Raw genomic sequence first — 17,763 nt, 5'->3', positions numbered from 1 at the left:
CAAGTTATTAAAATAACATGGTTATCACAAAATATTTTATTTAACAATTATACATTTGTTTGCTTTCACCATTCAGCAACTGGACATCGCACTTAATTACGGGTTCTTATAGTCGAAATAGTAAAAGGATTATAAGAAGTCAAATTTACTAACACTTAACACGATCACCCTTGTACAAATTTGCAACACTTTGTTATATGTAAAGTTGCTATTAAAGTCGGCATATTACTACTCTTGCTTGACACTCCCATATTTTAAGTAAATTGAATGCATTTTGTTGCCCAACTAAAAATGAATGTGTTAGTGTTATAGCAATTAGTGGCAGAGACATCTTATCTTACTCATACTATTTTTCCCAAAGTTCACGGGCGTCAGATTAGTGTCGTTATTTACTTTATAGTTATATTGTACATGTATTTTCATTTGCATGATAAAATTGATGATATAAAAGCTCACTTCGGTCTACTGTAAATAAATAAGTAAATTTTATAAAAAAAAGCTATAAAAATCAAGTAAAAAGTATATCACAATAAAGTTTCGTATAAAATTCAAACTTGAACAACTAGGTATAAAAAACCTATTATTTACATTTTGTTAATAAGTTAAAATAAGAATAGGATTCCTTGAGAGCAAAATGGCTGAAGTTAAGAACAGATTAACTAAATTACTTAAACATAATTACTATGTCTAAATAAATTATGGCTTCCTATTCTCATGTTAACCATGTTAATTTTTATCTGGGATTTGGTTAACTTTGTTGAATAATTTGACCCATTGGAAGTCGGTAATTATGTACCTGGACCTCTATTCATTTAATCTATTTTCATTTACATTTGAAAGACGATCTGTATAATTTTTGCCAGCTAGTTTACACCTATATGCAAATAAATACTAAAAACGTTGCACAACTTTTATGAGCATTAATACCTATTTCTCTAAAACTTGCCGTTATTTTCTAATCATCAATAGGTATTGAAAATTTCAGCAAGCTTTTAGCGGTATTTTGTGCATATAGGCATTTCAAAAGCATAACGCGATGCGCCAAAGTGTTTTAAGCACTTCCAATGATCCACATTAAGAAACAAACATACCAATCCCAGACTGGACTAAAGCTTAGCTACTAGTGTTTGTAGTTCGACGGGACGTTGATATAGTATTCCTGCGGCGCCTCCTGCGCAGGCAGGGAGTACTCCTCGTAGCTCGTACCTTCGTGCGAGGCGTCCGTGTGATGGCCCCCGCCGGCGCTGAGCCCGGCCGCCGCGGCCTTCGCCGCCGCCTCCGCTGCGTTCGCTTGCGCTTGTTGAGCAGCAGCCTGGGGATAAAGGGGTTTTGTTACTTGGATCACAATCACCATCAAAGACGATGAGAATAGCTCGGATCGCAAAACAGGAGCGTTTAGAAAACTTTGTTATTCGCCTTATTATCGCTTTATAATCAATAGCAAAGCAATGCTGATGGCAACATATACATACACTCAGTGGGGCGGTGGTGAGTTTGATTCGATTTTCTATCGAATTGAACACACCACAACATAAATTTAAAGACGCTTAGCGACGAATTAAACAATAAACCATAGAAGTTGAAGTAAGGACATGAAAAAAAAAGAAGAGATAATTTTGACTAGGTTTTTATTTCAATAAGACTCATTAATCTTCATTTTTAATTTTTTAACAAGCAGAAACGTCTGCGAACGATGCTATTAATTAACCCAAGACAGTAATTTTTCCACTTTTAAATTTATTCTAAGTTCATTAATCTTCGTTCTTCATTAATCTTGTAAGAGCTGTAAGTAGTCGATCGCTCAAAAGGTAATATCAATCGTTATGTCCTCGAATACAAGCACTGGTGGTTTCTTCGATATCTGTGTACCAAAGTGCAACCTGTTATTTATTTGTTTTGAACATTTCTTAATTATAATACTACGAAGTTAGTCCATTTAAATAAATAATTACGTAGTTTCAGTGGACTTTCAGGAGAATTTAATGCCAGATCTTACGTAAAAAATATAGCCAGCTATATTTAACCTGTAACAATGTTTGGTGCTCAACAGTGATTGGAGACAGTACATGGCGGTCTCTTTTTCATAGATCCTATGAACCAAAACCAAACCAGGGCAGGCCTTTTTAAGCCGGGGTGATTTCGAAGTCGATCCTGATGACTCCATGTAGGTAACTACTAGCTAGAGTGCGTCAACCATAGCGGTTCCTTTTAAACTCTTTGCTCTTAAACATACCTGCGCCTTCCTAGCAGCAGCCTGCGTAGCCTCGAAGTCGATCCTGACTCCGTGCAACTGCTCCTGAAGAGAGCCTAGCCTCTGCCGCGCCGCGCCAACCATGGCGGTCTGTGCACCGAGCTCTCCGGCCGCTTGAGACGCCGCCTCGTTGGCGTTCTCTGATGTCGCCTGAGCAGCGTTCAACGCCGCCTGGATCACGTTCACCTGGAAAATTGAGGTAAAGAAGTTAGAAAGGGGTACCTAACTTCCATTTCAAAAACCTGCTCTAGGTAGTAACTGTAGGTATATAGGATCCATGCAACCAACAACACATGGTTGCTCTTAACACCCGAAACATTTCACTGTTCAAACATTGAACCTCACTTTTCATTACAAAAAATATATATTTTTTTCTTTAGTATTGTAAAGTAACTGAAACTACAATCGCAATTAGATTCATGATCAAATTAATTTTAGCGTAACTAATAATATCATATAACTGATTAATCATTATTTAGTCATCGGAGCCATAACTTACACTCTCGTAATTCGAGAGTGAAAATAAGGAAGTGGTCAATGTAACACCAGTAGATCATGCGTGATGCGTGGCAATGAACTTCTCATGTACCTAGATATGAGGTTTCTTGTGGTATTTTAACATAGGTACTTAACCTACGTTCCTTACAAACAATATTATCGTAAGATCATATAATATATGAGTTAATTGCAAAAAAATGTACGTAATTAAGCGCAGTTAAGAAGCTGTGATTAGTCTTAACTTAATTGATTCCTTTGTGTTACGAAAATTAACCATGTAAAGAAATTGTATTGTTAGGGCGAGCGAAGCGAGCCCTATCACTATTCGACAAACTATGCATTCTTGTGGTACACTTTACGAAAAAACTATTGCACTGTTAGGTTTGACATTTAACATAGTAATTTAAATTCATGTCTAGATGTGTTATCAAACATAAAAATATCATTTTATAAACCTAAAAAAATTAAATAAAGTAATAACACTTTGTATTACTACTAGCGCCATCTGTTGGCAAAATAATGAATTAACATTCGTGCTAATGTTAATTATTTATTTCTCTAACAGGTGGCGTCAGTAGTAAATAAATATTGGACATTCTTATACAAATTGACTAAGCCCCACAGTAAGCTCAAGAAGGCTTGTGTTGTGGGTAACAACGATACCTATGTGGTGTTTTCAATTTCAATAATGTCGATGGCGCTTACGCTATTAACAACGATGAACACAAAAGTGGGTTAAAATTTTGGATTCAGACCCATCTCGCTTCGCTTGGTTTGATACCCAATTTAGCAATTCAGTTTCTGTGAATACCTACTAGAACATCAATCTTGCTGTATATTCACTGCGGAGGTCAATTTACTCGTATATTTTGTGACGCTGATGAACTGATCACTCATGGTCGAACCACGGATAGTTCTACTTACCCGTGGTGCAACCAGTTGGACATAGCGGTTGGACCACGGGTCGGGAGCGATGTTTTGTTAGCAAACTTAAATCGGGTATTTTCAGTTCGAGAAACAGTTTTAGTGTTACTATTGCTTGGAACTGCTAAAATTATAAATAAAAATAAACATATTTATTAATACAAACTTCAGTGACTTTGGGCCGATACAGACGGACTTCAATCCAACTGCAAGTTGTATGGGAACTGCACGCCGACTGCACGCCAATTGCAACGTCGGCGTGAAGTTCAACAAAATTACCCAGAACCCTGGCAGTACCTAGTGGAACTCAGGTTTGGTGCAACAAAGGCACATTATGTTTTGGTCATCCGACTCATTTTGATGAGCACTTAGGAGAGTAGTACACAAGATAGAGCTGATGCCGAACCCTGGCAGTACCTAGTGGAGCTCGGGTTTAGTGCAATATATATAAACACACGCTGTTTTGGATATCCGACTCGTCATTATGATCACTCGGTAGACCAGTACCCAAGGTAGCTGATGCTGAACCCTGACAGTACCTAGTGGAACTCGGGTTTTATACAACATAGGCACACGCTGTTTTGGTCATGCAACTCGTTTTGATGAGTACTTAGGAAAGTAGTACCCAAGATAAAGCTGATGCTGAACCCTGGCTGTACCTTTTGGAACTCATGTTTGGTGCAACATAGGCACGCGCTGTTTTAGTCATCCGACTCGTCTTGATGAGCACTTAGGAGATTAGTACCCAAGATAGAGCTGATGCTGAACCCTGGCTGTACCTAGTGGAACTCAGGTTTGGTGCAACATAGGCACACGCTGTTTTGGTCATCTGACATGTCTTAATGAGCACTTAGAAGAGCAGTACCCAAGATAGAGCTGATGCTGAATTTTGGCTGTACCTAGTGGAACTGTGTGTGTGTGTGTGTGTGTGTTTATTCGCGGAGCAGCGTGATTACCGCCAGTAGGTGTCCAGACGGGATAATTTTTCGCTCAATTGTGTGGTGTGGACGCAAAAATAAATTCAAGGACATTGGCTCGCTGACCCAACATTATGTAGGAAAGCCAGTTGGCTTCCTTACAAAAAGTACTGGGCGACCGTGTAGGATGTAATAAGCGCTCATGAAATTGTACACGTGTGGATGATATTGGCAATTTGTTTTTGTCGTCTGGACACGCTTTTAATTTAATGGACAAAGTAAAAGCTGGAACAGACAGGCGTACCGGACAGCAACCGGGGTCCGTTTAGTATATTTCTTTCTTGCTCTCACTTATAGCTGCGTTCTTAACGGACTGATTATAACTTGGTCAAGCAGATCTTGTCAGTAGAAAAAGGCGCCAAATTTGAAAAATGTAGGCGCGAAGGTATATCGTCTCATAGAAAATTTGAATTTCGCGCCTTTTTCTACTGACAAGATTTGCTTGACCATCTATACATACACACTCGATCGAACATGAAACAAGCCTCGGATTGGATCAAAGTCGCGGTCCGGTACGTTTAGGTAGAAAAACTCCGCGAGCCCTTACAAAGCTCTGCTTTTTGCTAGTATTTATTGTACTTAATTCGTACACATATAAATCTATATCACACGCTAACACACTTTCATGCATCTAACTTAAATAGAAATGGCTTAATAACTGTGGTAACACAATGGAATCAATTACTTAACTTTAGACTAATTACAGGTGCTTAACTATGTAAAATTTTTTTGCAATTCACTCATATGATTCTTCAAGAAATGTATCTACGTAATATTTCTTTCTACATCGTTTTGTATTTTTAGATCTAAGAATGTTAATATATTAAATGCAATATCCAGATAATTATTTAAGATAAATTAAGGAACCAAACAAATTAAGTGAGCCTTAAGACGGTCTTATTTAATTAGTCACAAATGAATGTCCCGCAATTGCCAATAAATAAACCAATTCATCTGCGCTGGGGCGTAACAGCATCGGACTTTCGAAAAAAAATTCATTTCTTCAACTCAATAAGTAACAGTCTAATAATAGTGTGATAATAAGATATTGAACTTGAACTACTTTATAACATGACCCACATTAGTTTATATAAATTATATAATACTATCTAGTTAACATAATAAAAAATAATCTATACATTTTGAATGTAGCGCTATGTTCAAACAAACTTTTTTATCAATGTCTATAGTAAGTGACGTTTAGTAAACAGTAGAGTAACTGTAGATATCGAAGTTAATTACCTATTTAATTGGGTTTACCAATCGATCTGCTGTTGTGACATGACGCACGTGACAAAAGCGGAGCTGCGCAAGAGTGGATTTTACAATTATTTGCAAATTTGCATTGCGCTGTGGCGTAAAATGAATTTATATTTATTTTATTAGACATTTTCTATACATAAATGTCAAGTATGTAGGTTTTTAATTTATTATGTTAAACACTAGCACACCGACAGGCCATAGAACGAAAATAATAAGTATGTACTTATTATTAAATGTGAAAAAATATTGAAAAAAAATAACGGTTTAACGATTCAATTTTCATCAATACTTATTGAGGAAGAACATCTAATAGCAAGTAAGTAGGTACTACCACCCACTCGTATGCTAAATCTTATAACCTGTCGTTTTGATTTCAGTAGCTCTTAGATAAACGTGTTGTGAAGCCCTAAAAAACTGCTCCATATTTTCGTTGACCGACTGCTTTTACGATAATAGCATTTAATTTTCAATATAAAATTGTCGTTGTAGCAATTTGAACAATCTTACGTAAAGCGGTTTCGACGTTGACTTGTCTTTAACTTTACGCAACTAACTTTTTGCCAGAGTGTTTCAGCCAGCACCTTTTAGTATGTTTTTTTCATTATTTCTTAAGTAGTATTCTTTGTTGAATTTGCATAAGTAGCAAAAAGTTCAGTGTCATATCGATAGCAACCAAAGTTTTACTATTTAATTATGCAAAGATTTCATATAGCAAGGTCAATAATTGAACAAAGAAATCGGTTACCTAGTTTCAATGATAGTAGGTAAATGCGTTAATGCGTATAAAAGTTAACTGCCGCTTCAGATGAAGATGAATAGGTAGGAAAACAAATTGGATCATGTAATTATAATAATTGCAACTAAATAGATCATCATCATATCAGCCCTTTATCGCCCACTGCTGAGCATATTAGGCCTCTCTTCTAGTACGCCACTTGTTCCGGTCCTGAGCTAATCTCATCCAGAAGTGACCCGCAATTTTCCGGATGTCGTCCACCCAACGAGCCAACGGACGCCAGGCGCTTCTTTCATCCGAAAGCCACCATTCTGTTAACATTTTAGTCCACCTGCAGCACTCATCATTGAATAGATCATTCTATACTAACTTGGTGCATAGCCTGCTGCGCCGCCTGGGCCGCGGCCTGCGCCGCTCGCTTGGCCTGCTGCAACTGCATCTCTTCACCTTGGAGGGCAACCTTGGCGTCACGGACTTGCTGCTCTAGCCCCGATAGGATCACCTGGATAGGATTGTAATTGTTAGCAAATTATGCATTGCATAAAGTTAATAGTTCTAGGACTATCGTAAATTGACTGGGCACAAATCAACTTGTTTGTGCTACGCACGAGTGACGTCAACTGTAACGTATAAAATAAATTCATATGTCCATATGGATGTATGGATTTTTGGCAGCCGACCTGTCAAGGAATGATGTTGTCAATCTGGCGGAGGTGTTGTTGCCTGGCGATCAGCGGTGTTCTGGTTTCCCAGTTGCTTGTTGATCTCATATCAAGTGTCATCAACTGACCTCTTCGCCGGCAAGCGCGCCTTAGCGGCTGCGCGAAGGTGTCCTTGGGTATATGGGTGCGGCTACGAGTTGCCGGGTGGCTAGCGCGATTCTGTTGAACCATAGTACTCTTGCATTGCCTATAAATCTCATATTAATTGTCATTCTAACTGACCTGTTTGCCAGCAAGCGCAGCCTGAGCGGTCGCGCTAGCTTGCGCAGCGGACTGAGCCAATGTGTTCTTGGCGACGTAGGCGGCCTGGTGACCAGCGGCGTTTTGGTTGCCCAACGCGGTCTTGGCTTGGTTGGCCGAGCCGACAGCTATCGTTCGGAGACCGCTGCCTCGACTGTAACCTGGAGTAGAAGTTAAATTTTTAGAAAAGTTCAATGAAACGAGCTCTGCGCTCCCATCGGAAACAAACGGCCTGTATTTTTCTCATTTTTCAATTATTTCAGGATTAGCCTTCCCATATTTAACGGTTCTTTGTTAACACAATAACTTAACATAATAACTTAAACAGCACAGTAAATAGTTTAATTTGGGGTAATGTATGGTGTTATTGCTGACGCGTTTAGACGCGTTACAGTTTACAGTTACATAAGCGGAGCATGCAGAGTCGTTGTGAATGATCGACCCTCAGTTTTCCTGCTTGCGTAAAACATACATTGAATTTATTTTATAACACCTGCACACTACACTTCTTTACAGCTTGTATCTATTATATAATTACTACATTTGCAATTAACTTGTCTGTAAAGTCTCATGTAATAAATTGTAGATATAGTTGAAATTTACACGAGTGCTAGGTAGGTTGCCTAAAAGGGGCCCACTGATTACCAGTTCGCCGGACGATATCAGCCTGTCAGTTAAACCCAAAATTTGACGGCTCCGAACAACTGACAGGCTGATATCGTCCGGCGTACTGGTAATCTGTGGGTGGGCCCGGGGCCGTCTTAAACTATGCTGGGGCCCTTGGGCACATAAGAATTTGGGGCCCTTTTGGAAAGTAAAGAAAGCGAATGAAACTAACATTTTTCTACTATGATCTTCTATTTATTATGGGTAATCAAATATACTGTTACTGTCTGTCCTTCGGGGCCCCCCGAGGATGGGGGCCCTGGGCACGGGCCCCGTGTGCCCTTATGGTAAAGACGGTACTGGGGTGGGCCCCATAAAATATTACAATACCTAAGGTAAACGGCCCCAAGTTCGTGTTAGTACGTTATTTCGTTAGTTTTGTTTCTGGCGCAAATAATAAGGAATTCAATTATTTTTTATTCAAATTATACATACGAAAAAAATCTGTATTATTTAATCTCTTCAATAAAATAATAACCAATATTTTAGTAATTAAACTGAGAGTAATACGACGGTCGAAACTGTCAGACGGTCGTGAACAGCTGTGTTGTATGCGTGCACTTTTTTTAGGCGTAAGATGCGTGCTCTCACTTGTTAAGCTTATAGGAAGGAAAAGCTAAACCCATTCGAAATAAAGTTTTTGGGAGTGTTTCTGTGGGTTCCTTAGTAATTGATTTGACAAGAAAAAGGATTGAATATATGCATAGAAATAACTTAAAATTGCAATAAATCGACTCACGAAATAGCGGTCATTTTATTTTTCGTGTGTCTCCTATTTCGTGCCACTAACGAATCAAGGATTTTCAATATACATTTTGAGGGCTTGTTTTTAAATGTAACAACGAAGATAATTAAAAAAACAAATTAGTAAACAATTAATGTATTTCATGAAGATTCGTATGAGCGAAATTCGGTATATGTTTTTTTCACTAGAATTCTCATAAAACGAGTTTGAATGTGACCGGAGTTAAAAATTTTAAGGTATATTCCACGTATATTCTCATATTAACTACTAGCACAATTTTATTTATTATTCAATTTATTTGATTTATTTTTGTGTATGTATATATTTAACGTATAAGATAGAAATTATATTTTGTAATTTTTTTTTTTTTTTTTTTTTTTTTTTTTAATAGTTTGGCTCTTAATCACGTATTAAAGTACCCATATGGTTTACAAAGTCTTAATTCAACCATTAAAGACGACGAGTACAAAAAACTTTAAGCTAGCTCTCAATTTAACATTTTGTTTAATATTATTTTTAATTTGACCATACAATTATTCGTAAGTAGGTAAGACCGTTAAATATAAATGATTATCAGCAAATTATCACCAATTACTCTAAGAAAACTTTATGCCGAAACAGGGGACACGAATTCACGAACTTAGGAGCTGACCTAAATTTGTATCACGAAATGGGAGCCAAATAAGAGGTTCACGACAAAATTCATATAAAAAAAAGTTTCAACTAAAACCCTACAGTTTATACATTAAATTATTAACAAAGAACTAATATAACTTATTCAAAAGCTTTCAAGGTAATGATATGCTTAGTAATATTTAAAAAAATATACAAACTCTCAACTCACTCTCAAGAGCCTTAACCTGCCGAAACAGGGGCCCTTTACCTTAGTTATTTATTTAATTGTTATACCAGGGGCAACCTTGTTTGTTTAATTCCTTGTGCTAATGCTAATTATTTTTTACCCGATCAAGCAAATTATACACTCGCGTGCAAAAGTATTGCATCACTTTGCATTTTTTCCTCTGCACCCAATATCTTTGTAATTCTATACCCGATTCTGAAAATTTTGGTATCAACTGAAAGCTTATAATGTAACGCATTAGAAAAATGGCAAATACAATGAAATTTCGAATCTGAAGACCACAAAAAATCAGAAAACTGAAAGTAGTCGCATAATGCTCCAAAAATAAATCTGCAAACTTAAGAATAAAAGTCATTTTTTTAATACAATATCGATTATTATTATTTAATTAATACTTGGTATTGCCACCCACAGCCTTCCTTTCACAAACCAAGTGGTTTTTCATAGACCTAATTAATTTGTTAATGTGATGATGAGGAATAGCGTCCCACTCCTCCAGCAACGCTCCCTTCAGCTCCTCAACATTGACCAGGGCAGGATTCCGCTTCCAAACCCTACTTTTTAGGTAGTCCCACACGTGTTCGATGGGGTTAAGGTCCGGGCTCATCGCTGGCCAGTCCATGGTGTCGATGCCCACTTCGAGAAGGTAGGCTGCGGTGGCCCTAGGGGTATGACACGGGACATTATCCTGCAGTAGGATGAACCCCTCATCAAAAATACCGGCATAAGGAACAACATGTTCCTCCAGGATATCAGTGATGTACTTGGCAGCGGTCAATCCACTGTCACGGCCCTCGCCAGGCACGAAAACCAGCTCTGTCCGCCCGTCGTAGGAAATGCCGCCCCAGAACATTACGGATCCACCGCCATTGGCGACCCTTTCGGAGAAGTAACATTGAGCGAACTGTTCTTCTGGCCTTCTGGAGACTCTTCCTTTTCGGTCACATCCATTCAAGCACATTCTGCACTCTTTCAAGAAGAGAACTGGGGTTCATTGCTCAATGGTCCAGTCGTTACGATTTTCAGCAAATTCTGTTTAGGCTGTACGGTGTCGCGCCAGCAATCTGGGCCCCGCTGCGGGCCTCCTGGGTATCAGGTTCGCTTTCTTAAGTCTTCTTCTTATTGTCCACTCACTGGCAGCCACTCCTCGTACCTCACGCAGACGCTGCTGGATGGCAATGCTTGTCTGGTGTCGATCTCGGAGAGATGTTGTGACAAAGAAGCGGTCGTCCCTCTCTGATGTACACTTTCTGCGGCCGCTTCTTGGTCTTGAAGTAAAGGATCGAGTCCCCTGGAACCTCTGGTAAACTCTACAAATTGCAGATTGTATGCGATTGTATCGCGTGATAACGTGCAACCGCTCACAAATCGGGAAAATGCTGATAATTTGAAAAATACTGGGTCGGTTTCCATGTTTTTTTACTTTTCGTAAAGCTAAAACTTCAAGGAACATGATTACATTAAAATAATTTAGTGAAATTAACCAGTTTACAAATATATTGGGTGCGGACGAAAAAATGCAAAGTGATACAATACTTTTGCACGCGAGTGTATTAAAATTGTTTCTAAAAGTTGAATCTTCGGCGTTGTAACCGAGTGAAAAGTGCGCGTAAGCGCGGGTGCTGGAGTCTTGTAGACGTACTCAACACTCAACTTACTTGACCGCAAGTTCGGGCATCATAAGCTTTTGAAATGAGAGACTAGGTTTACCTTTCTTAGCACCACCGCAACCGCCGGAACTGGCCGAAGCCTTCACGTCTTGAACGTAATACCTACACGTCATAATGGCTGGCGGACTCTTGCAGATCCTGTGCGGTGTACGCCTGTGCGTGTGCGGCGGACGCCTTATAGTCATACGCTACTTCATAGGCCTTAAGTTCAGGCATCAGTGCGAATCACAGCTGCTGGAACAAGGGCCTAGAAGGACCTTTCTTTGCACCACCAACGCCACTGGCTACAGATTACACATCGATCCTGAATGTAAGCGTCATAGTGGCTGGCGGACTCCTGCAGTTCCCGTGCTTGCGCCTGCGCGGGAGCTGCATTCCACTTACTGGACCGCAATTTCGGGCATCACTGCTACTGGAATGAAGGACTAGGGGTACCTTTCTTAGCACCACCGCCGCCGCTGGCCGCAGCCTTTACATCCTGAATGTAAGCGTCATAGTGGCTGGCGGACTCCTGCGGATCCTGTGCGGTGGGCGCCTGCTGCGCGGGCGCTGCAGCCGACTCGTATTCGTAGTCGTACTCCACGTGCTGGGGCTGCGCTGCCGGCTCGGGTACCGGCGCGGATGACGCGAGCGCCACAGCTGAGGGAAATGAGAATTTATAAAACAGGTAACTACATGCAGGCAGCAACTAAACAATTGAAAGCGGAAAAAAAAGTATATATACATACATAATTTGATAAAATATATAAGTAGGTAATTGGGGGTCCCTTTGTTTCCCATAAAGTTTTAAGTCATAATGTATTGTTTGTCATATTATCGTTACAGGTAATTGTCAGTTAGAAGAAATTCTATTCTATTCTATTCTTTCCGGTACTGTGAAGAATGGTGTTCCGGATATTCGGAAGGCATGCGCTGAGCCGATGTCAACACATCTCAACCGTCGACACTCGACAATTTAATGAAATACTTACATGTTCTATGCAGAGGTGCTAAGTTAATAACTTTGCTGACTGTACTTGTAAGATGTACAGTCACCTGCAATAATGTGATCATGTGAAGATCGTGTCAGATATTTTTGCGGCCTTCGTTATGTAACATATTAATGCAGGTGACTGTACACTCGTACAACGTAAATATTGTTATTTTATTCCTTTTCATATAGTACAAGCATTTTCGATGTGACTCGTACCTACTATCACAGCTGGTTATTAACTTACTATTCCGTATTTAGCTAATTTAACCACGCTAAAATCATAACTCTCGCGCAAGACAATGCAACATACTTAGTCATATAATCATAATACATTATATTAATATGTATTCTGCATTACGATACAAGTACTTATAACATATTTTTAAATAATAAAGTTATTTTAATTCCCCTATACCTAATGTCTGACCATTAAATTTCAAAAAGTACGTAAGGATTGTAAAATCACTAAAATCACCGACTCGCGACATCAAACCAAATCAAAGAAAGCATTATCTAAACGGTCGTAACACGATTGCGTGTAATTACGAGTAATTTTATTGTAATTTGTTTATGTAATTTGTCGAGGAAATGCGTGTTAACGATAGTTCCGATTCTGTTACATTGTGGGTACATGTTCACTTTTACGAGGAAAGAAGGTTGGGTTTCACCCGTTATCACAAACATATCTGAAGTGTGTCTGTTTACCTGTACTAAGTATGCCTGTACTTAGTTATGGCATTCTGTTTGTGATAAATATATGTACAATTTATAAATATTTATTTCACCGATCGATAAAAATGCAAAAATTAAACAGAAAATCTCTACTACTGTGGCAGCTTCATTTACAAAATATTTTTTGCATCACATATTAGAAAAAAACAATGTATCTTGTAAGAGGTTTTTAATTAATGAACCGTTAATCTGTAGTATGTATTAATTTAGTTGGGTAAATACCCTTATAATAATCTAAATACTGTTAAGTCCATAAACACGAAAGAGCGTCTAAGACCTATTTGTAGACAGCTACCTACTTAAGTATTTGCAAAATAAATGTTCGAACATGTGAATAGATTTTATCCTAAATAAAGGTAAACATCTTCAATACTTTTAAGGTGAAATGAGATGAAAAGAATATTTGTTATCTCTTCATGGGAAAATCAGGGCACGTGTGACGCGCATCTAATGCGAGGTTCTACGGCGTAGCACTTGTTACGTAACATCCACTCATGCGCATTCGTAGCGCGTCCGCTTACAGTCGTAGATGTCATTGGAACTGAATTACATCCTGCCTATACTATAATGACTTGCAACTCCTACGCAGGTGATATTATTACTTTAAATGTTTTGTTATTTTAAGTAGAATAATAAAAAAATAACTATTTACGTACGAAATATAGAAATCATGAGAAGTTATTCTTATTAAGTAACAAATTTAAGTAGAATAATAAAAAAATAACTATTTACGTACGAAATATAGAAATCATGAGAAGTTATTCTTATTAAGTAACAAATTGCTTTAAAAGTACCATATTATAAATTCCAACCAAATAATTATGTGTCTAATTTTTACTAGTGACATTGAACTGAACTTTATATCATATACCCATTATTAACTTTTATTATTTTTTATACCTAATTGAAAATTAAGGTTACTATAATTCTTATGTTATTTTTTTAATTATATTAAATTATTATAATAAAAAGACTTACCAATACATAATAACAACGTCCTGGTTTTCATTTTGAGTCGAACTGAAATCACAACGACACTTATATAAAAATATATCAAAAATTGACAAAACCAAGAAAAATCACAAATTCACTGAAATCTAACCTTCCAATACTTTCACAAATGTTAAGTGGTGGGGGGGTGTGACCCCTTGGCTCGGCTGACGGTGAGGCAATGGCAGGAATGGCCGAGACACTAATATTTATAGTGAACCGCTTGGTCCCCAGAGAGAGGCAGAGGTAGGAAATATAGAGAGTTGATGCTAGATTCTCCAAAACATGACAGGACAAAGAAAATCTGCGTGCTGCATTCTCCTTTTGCAGGTTTTCTTTTATCTATTTGACATATTGGTAGTTACATCTTTCTTTTCTTTTAAATGTGTCGCTTAACTTCAAACTCGGATAAATCTATTCACCCTCTCAGCAAATATCTACCCTATCTTTTCTTTATGCCCAAATCGCATAATCTGACAAATGGATTTACCCTAGTTTGAAGTTAAGCGACTCCAATAGTATCTAAAAATCCTAGATTTGTATTGTCGTGTATGTCACACTTTAAATTTAAACTTAGTCGTATGTCATCAATAATTATTCAAATATAGTGCACCTAGGACTGTTCTTATTTAATTAGATGATAATGAAAGCTTGTTACGATTACTTCCAAACATAACATAATTAGTTATAGCAAAATATTAATCATTTTGTCCTTCATTTTATATTTTAATTATTCGACTCACCAGCAGCCAGTAAAATCACTGGGAATTGCGTGTATTAAGTAAAATTACGATTAACTTACTTTGTTGGATTACATTCATTTACTTATTTAAAAAAATTAGACCATGAATTGAAATGATACAAGAACATCATCTTGTATGTCGGTTAAAACCAATCAAATCAGCCAACCAGTAAACAATGACAACAATTACAATTTACAATCATAACAATTTGATAAGATTAAAATGTATGTATATGTATGTATGCATGTCACTTTATTGGACACAAACAAGTTTACACAAAACAGATAAAATAAAGTAACCAATATAACATGCCTAACGGCGAACTTGTCCCTAAAATGGATCTCTATTGTTTTTATATTTATTTATATACTAACAGTAACACTAATAAAAATAAAACTGTAAAATAACCAACAACGGAAGGTAATATCATCTCTATAAACTGTCTGTTACAGATTCTGAGCGCATGCGTCTGCATTATGCGCAAACGCATAGGTAATGTGATTGATGAAGCCGAATCCCCTATAAAACTGGTAGTAATGTATGCAAACTGGTAGTAAATTCACACTTCCATAAAGCCTTTTCCTGCTAAGGGAAGCATTTGCAGTATTCACCTAACCTAGGTGCGTGAAAAATACAGGATTGGCTAATAACTAATTAATTACTTACTTATTTAAGTAAATTTGGGTAAATCAGCTTTTTAGTGTCACTCGTTGCAGTCGTTGCCATAATTACTCATACATATATAGTTACATAACTATGTTATTATGGTATTGAAATATACCATAGGTATATATTTTTTGCGATAGTTATAAGCCATTTCCATAATGGCCTACATAATAATAAGCATGTTAGTATCCAGGTTTACTAACATGCTTAGTTAACTCGGAGTTAACCGTTAACACAGGGTTAAATTGTACTGGTAACTCCGAGTTTAATCGGTTAGCCTCGAGCAACCTCGAGTTAGTGGCTAACCCTGGATGGCGCAAGTGGCCCTTAGCTAAGTACCGTGAAAACATCAAACATTGGCCTGAAGCCCGATACTAAATTTGTTTTTTTTTTCTGAAACTGTTATGGTTTTGATCTGGTATAGCCGTAAAACGTGAGATTTCTGGACAAGATTACATCCATAACAGAAACTAAAATCAAAATATAGAAACTAGAAAGCCTGTGCCCAGTGGGACGTAACCATACCTATGTATTTATTATTTCATGTTACGAGTAGATACCTACCTATAAGCTCGGAGCCTATAAGTTTTTATCATTCTAGGATAAATAAATTCTACACCATTGTTGAGATGCATTCCATTACTGTACCTATGTACCTATGTACTGTACCCATTACGTAAGAAAAGTTTTCGCTGACACAAAATAAACCCAATGGAGCGGACATAACTAAATTACTTTAGGTTTAATTTTGTCTAATTGTATAATATTGCCTATAATAGACGTTGGTTTTGGTCTAATAAATACTGTGTAATACAGATTTGTACAAATTATACGGATTACTGCACCGGTCAATGTACAATGTAAATGATACTTAATACAATGTATATAGGAACTACGAGTATAGTCTGTTTTTTTAACTATGAAGTTAGGCACACAAAATGAATAGGTACCGTAGTAATTTTCAGTTAAAAAACGGGTTATGTAGCTCAAAAGGGAAATACGCAACCCTTATACTTCTTATAGGATCAGTTTGTTGTCCGTCCGTCCGTCTCTGTCAAGTGTCAATACCCTTTATCACGGGAACGCGTGGAGATATCGAGTTGAAATTAAATCCATATACTCAGGTCTACAATCCCTTGAAGCTGAGAAAAAAATAAACTTCTAAGTTTATGTAAAATAAAAAAGATACAGCCGTTTATGCCGCAAAGTACCGACGTAAGTATATTTCGACACTCTCATGGGAATCAATTAAATTTATGGGTACTTCCCGTTGACCTAGAACTATGAAATTTGGCAAGTAATAGGTATCGTCTTACACTACAAGTACAGGGAAACTTGTGAAAACTATATTTGTAAATAATAAAATAAAAATAAGTAAGTATGTACGGAACGCTCGGTGGGCGAACTATCGATTTGGGAGTAATTATGAACCAAGCTAAATCCAGACGGAAGGGTATTTTTTTTTGCAAATGCAATAGTAATTACCAGGTCAAGTGGGATATCATTAGAAAAGAGCTCAAATTGAACATTACAACACAATTTTTTATTTGGTTTTCGTAGCGAAAAAAATTCAGTTATGAAGGAAAATGTGAAAAGTTAAACGAACTCGCACTTGACCGGTTTTTTAAACAATGGCGGCGAATTTATCAATGAATTCATTCATAATTCTCCATGCATTTTCGCAGCTCACTGTACGGAACCCTAATAATAAGCGTATTATAGGTACCTATAGCTAAATTAATTGGACCAGATATAATTCATTTGAACTCCAATACATATTTGTCATTCATTGCCTAAAACGAAATAATCAGATTCAATGCCAGATAGGCCTAACGGTGCAACGCGGGACGCGACCTCCGCCAATATCACAATATCGGTATTATTAATATTATCACAGATAACAGCACGATTTGTTATGAAATAGACTTGCAACTTAAACTATTGTTACTGGAATTCATGGGAATGCCGTGGTTGCTAAGGGTAAGCTAGGGCTATTGATTATTATCGTTACGTTGTAGGTAGCATGTCATAAGAACCAACAATAACAAATACTTAAAAAAAATGAAATATTTGTCATCACTCATCAGATTTAGTGTTTTTTTGTT

At 37.4% G+C, this 17,763-nt stretch overlaps 1 protein-coding gene across 2 annotated transcripts; it reads right to left on the bottom strand.

Annotated features, from left to right (window-relative positions):
- Nucleotides 1-1,053: 1,053 nt before the first annotated feature.
- LOC134795888 (tol-Pal system protein TolA-like) lies at nucleotides 1,054-14,574 on the bottom strand. 2 transcript variants are annotated; one of them, XM_063767820.1, is made up of 8 exons: nucleotides 14,362-14,572; nucleotides 14,238-14,279; nucleotides 12,003-12,193; nucleotides 11,595-11,610; nucleotides 7,594-7,772; nucleotides 7,020-7,151; nucleotides 2,234-2,437; nucleotides 1,054-1,312 (listed from the first exon to the last, which is right to left on the bottom strand). In XM_063767820.1, exons 2-8 carry the CDS (start codon nucleotides 14,266-14,268, stop codon nucleotides 1,121-1,123), a joined length of 945 nt encoding a protein of 314 aa, XP_063623890.1. In that variant the 5' UTR covers nucleotides 14,269-14,279; nucleotides 14,362-14,572; the 3' UTR covers nucleotides 1,054-1,120. The 2 variants fall into 2 exon arrangements, with proteins under 2 accessions (XP_063623890.1, XP_063623892.1); XM_063767822.1 differs by lacking the exon at nucleotides 11,595-11,610 and having other exon boundaries at nucleotides 11,990-12,193; nucleotides 14,362-14,574.
- Nucleotides 14,575-17,763: the final 3,189 nt, after the last annotated feature.

Source organism: Cydia splendana, chromosome 1 (assembly GCF_910591565.1).
Source record: "Cydia splendana chromosome 1, ilCydSple1.2, whole genome shotgun sequence".
NCBI classification, from domain to species: Eukaryota; Metazoa; Arthropoda; class Insecta; order Lepidoptera; family Tortricidae; genus Cydia; species Cydia splendana.
Note: the sequence above shows the minus strand (reverse complement) of the source record. Positions and strands in the feature narration are given on the sequence as shown.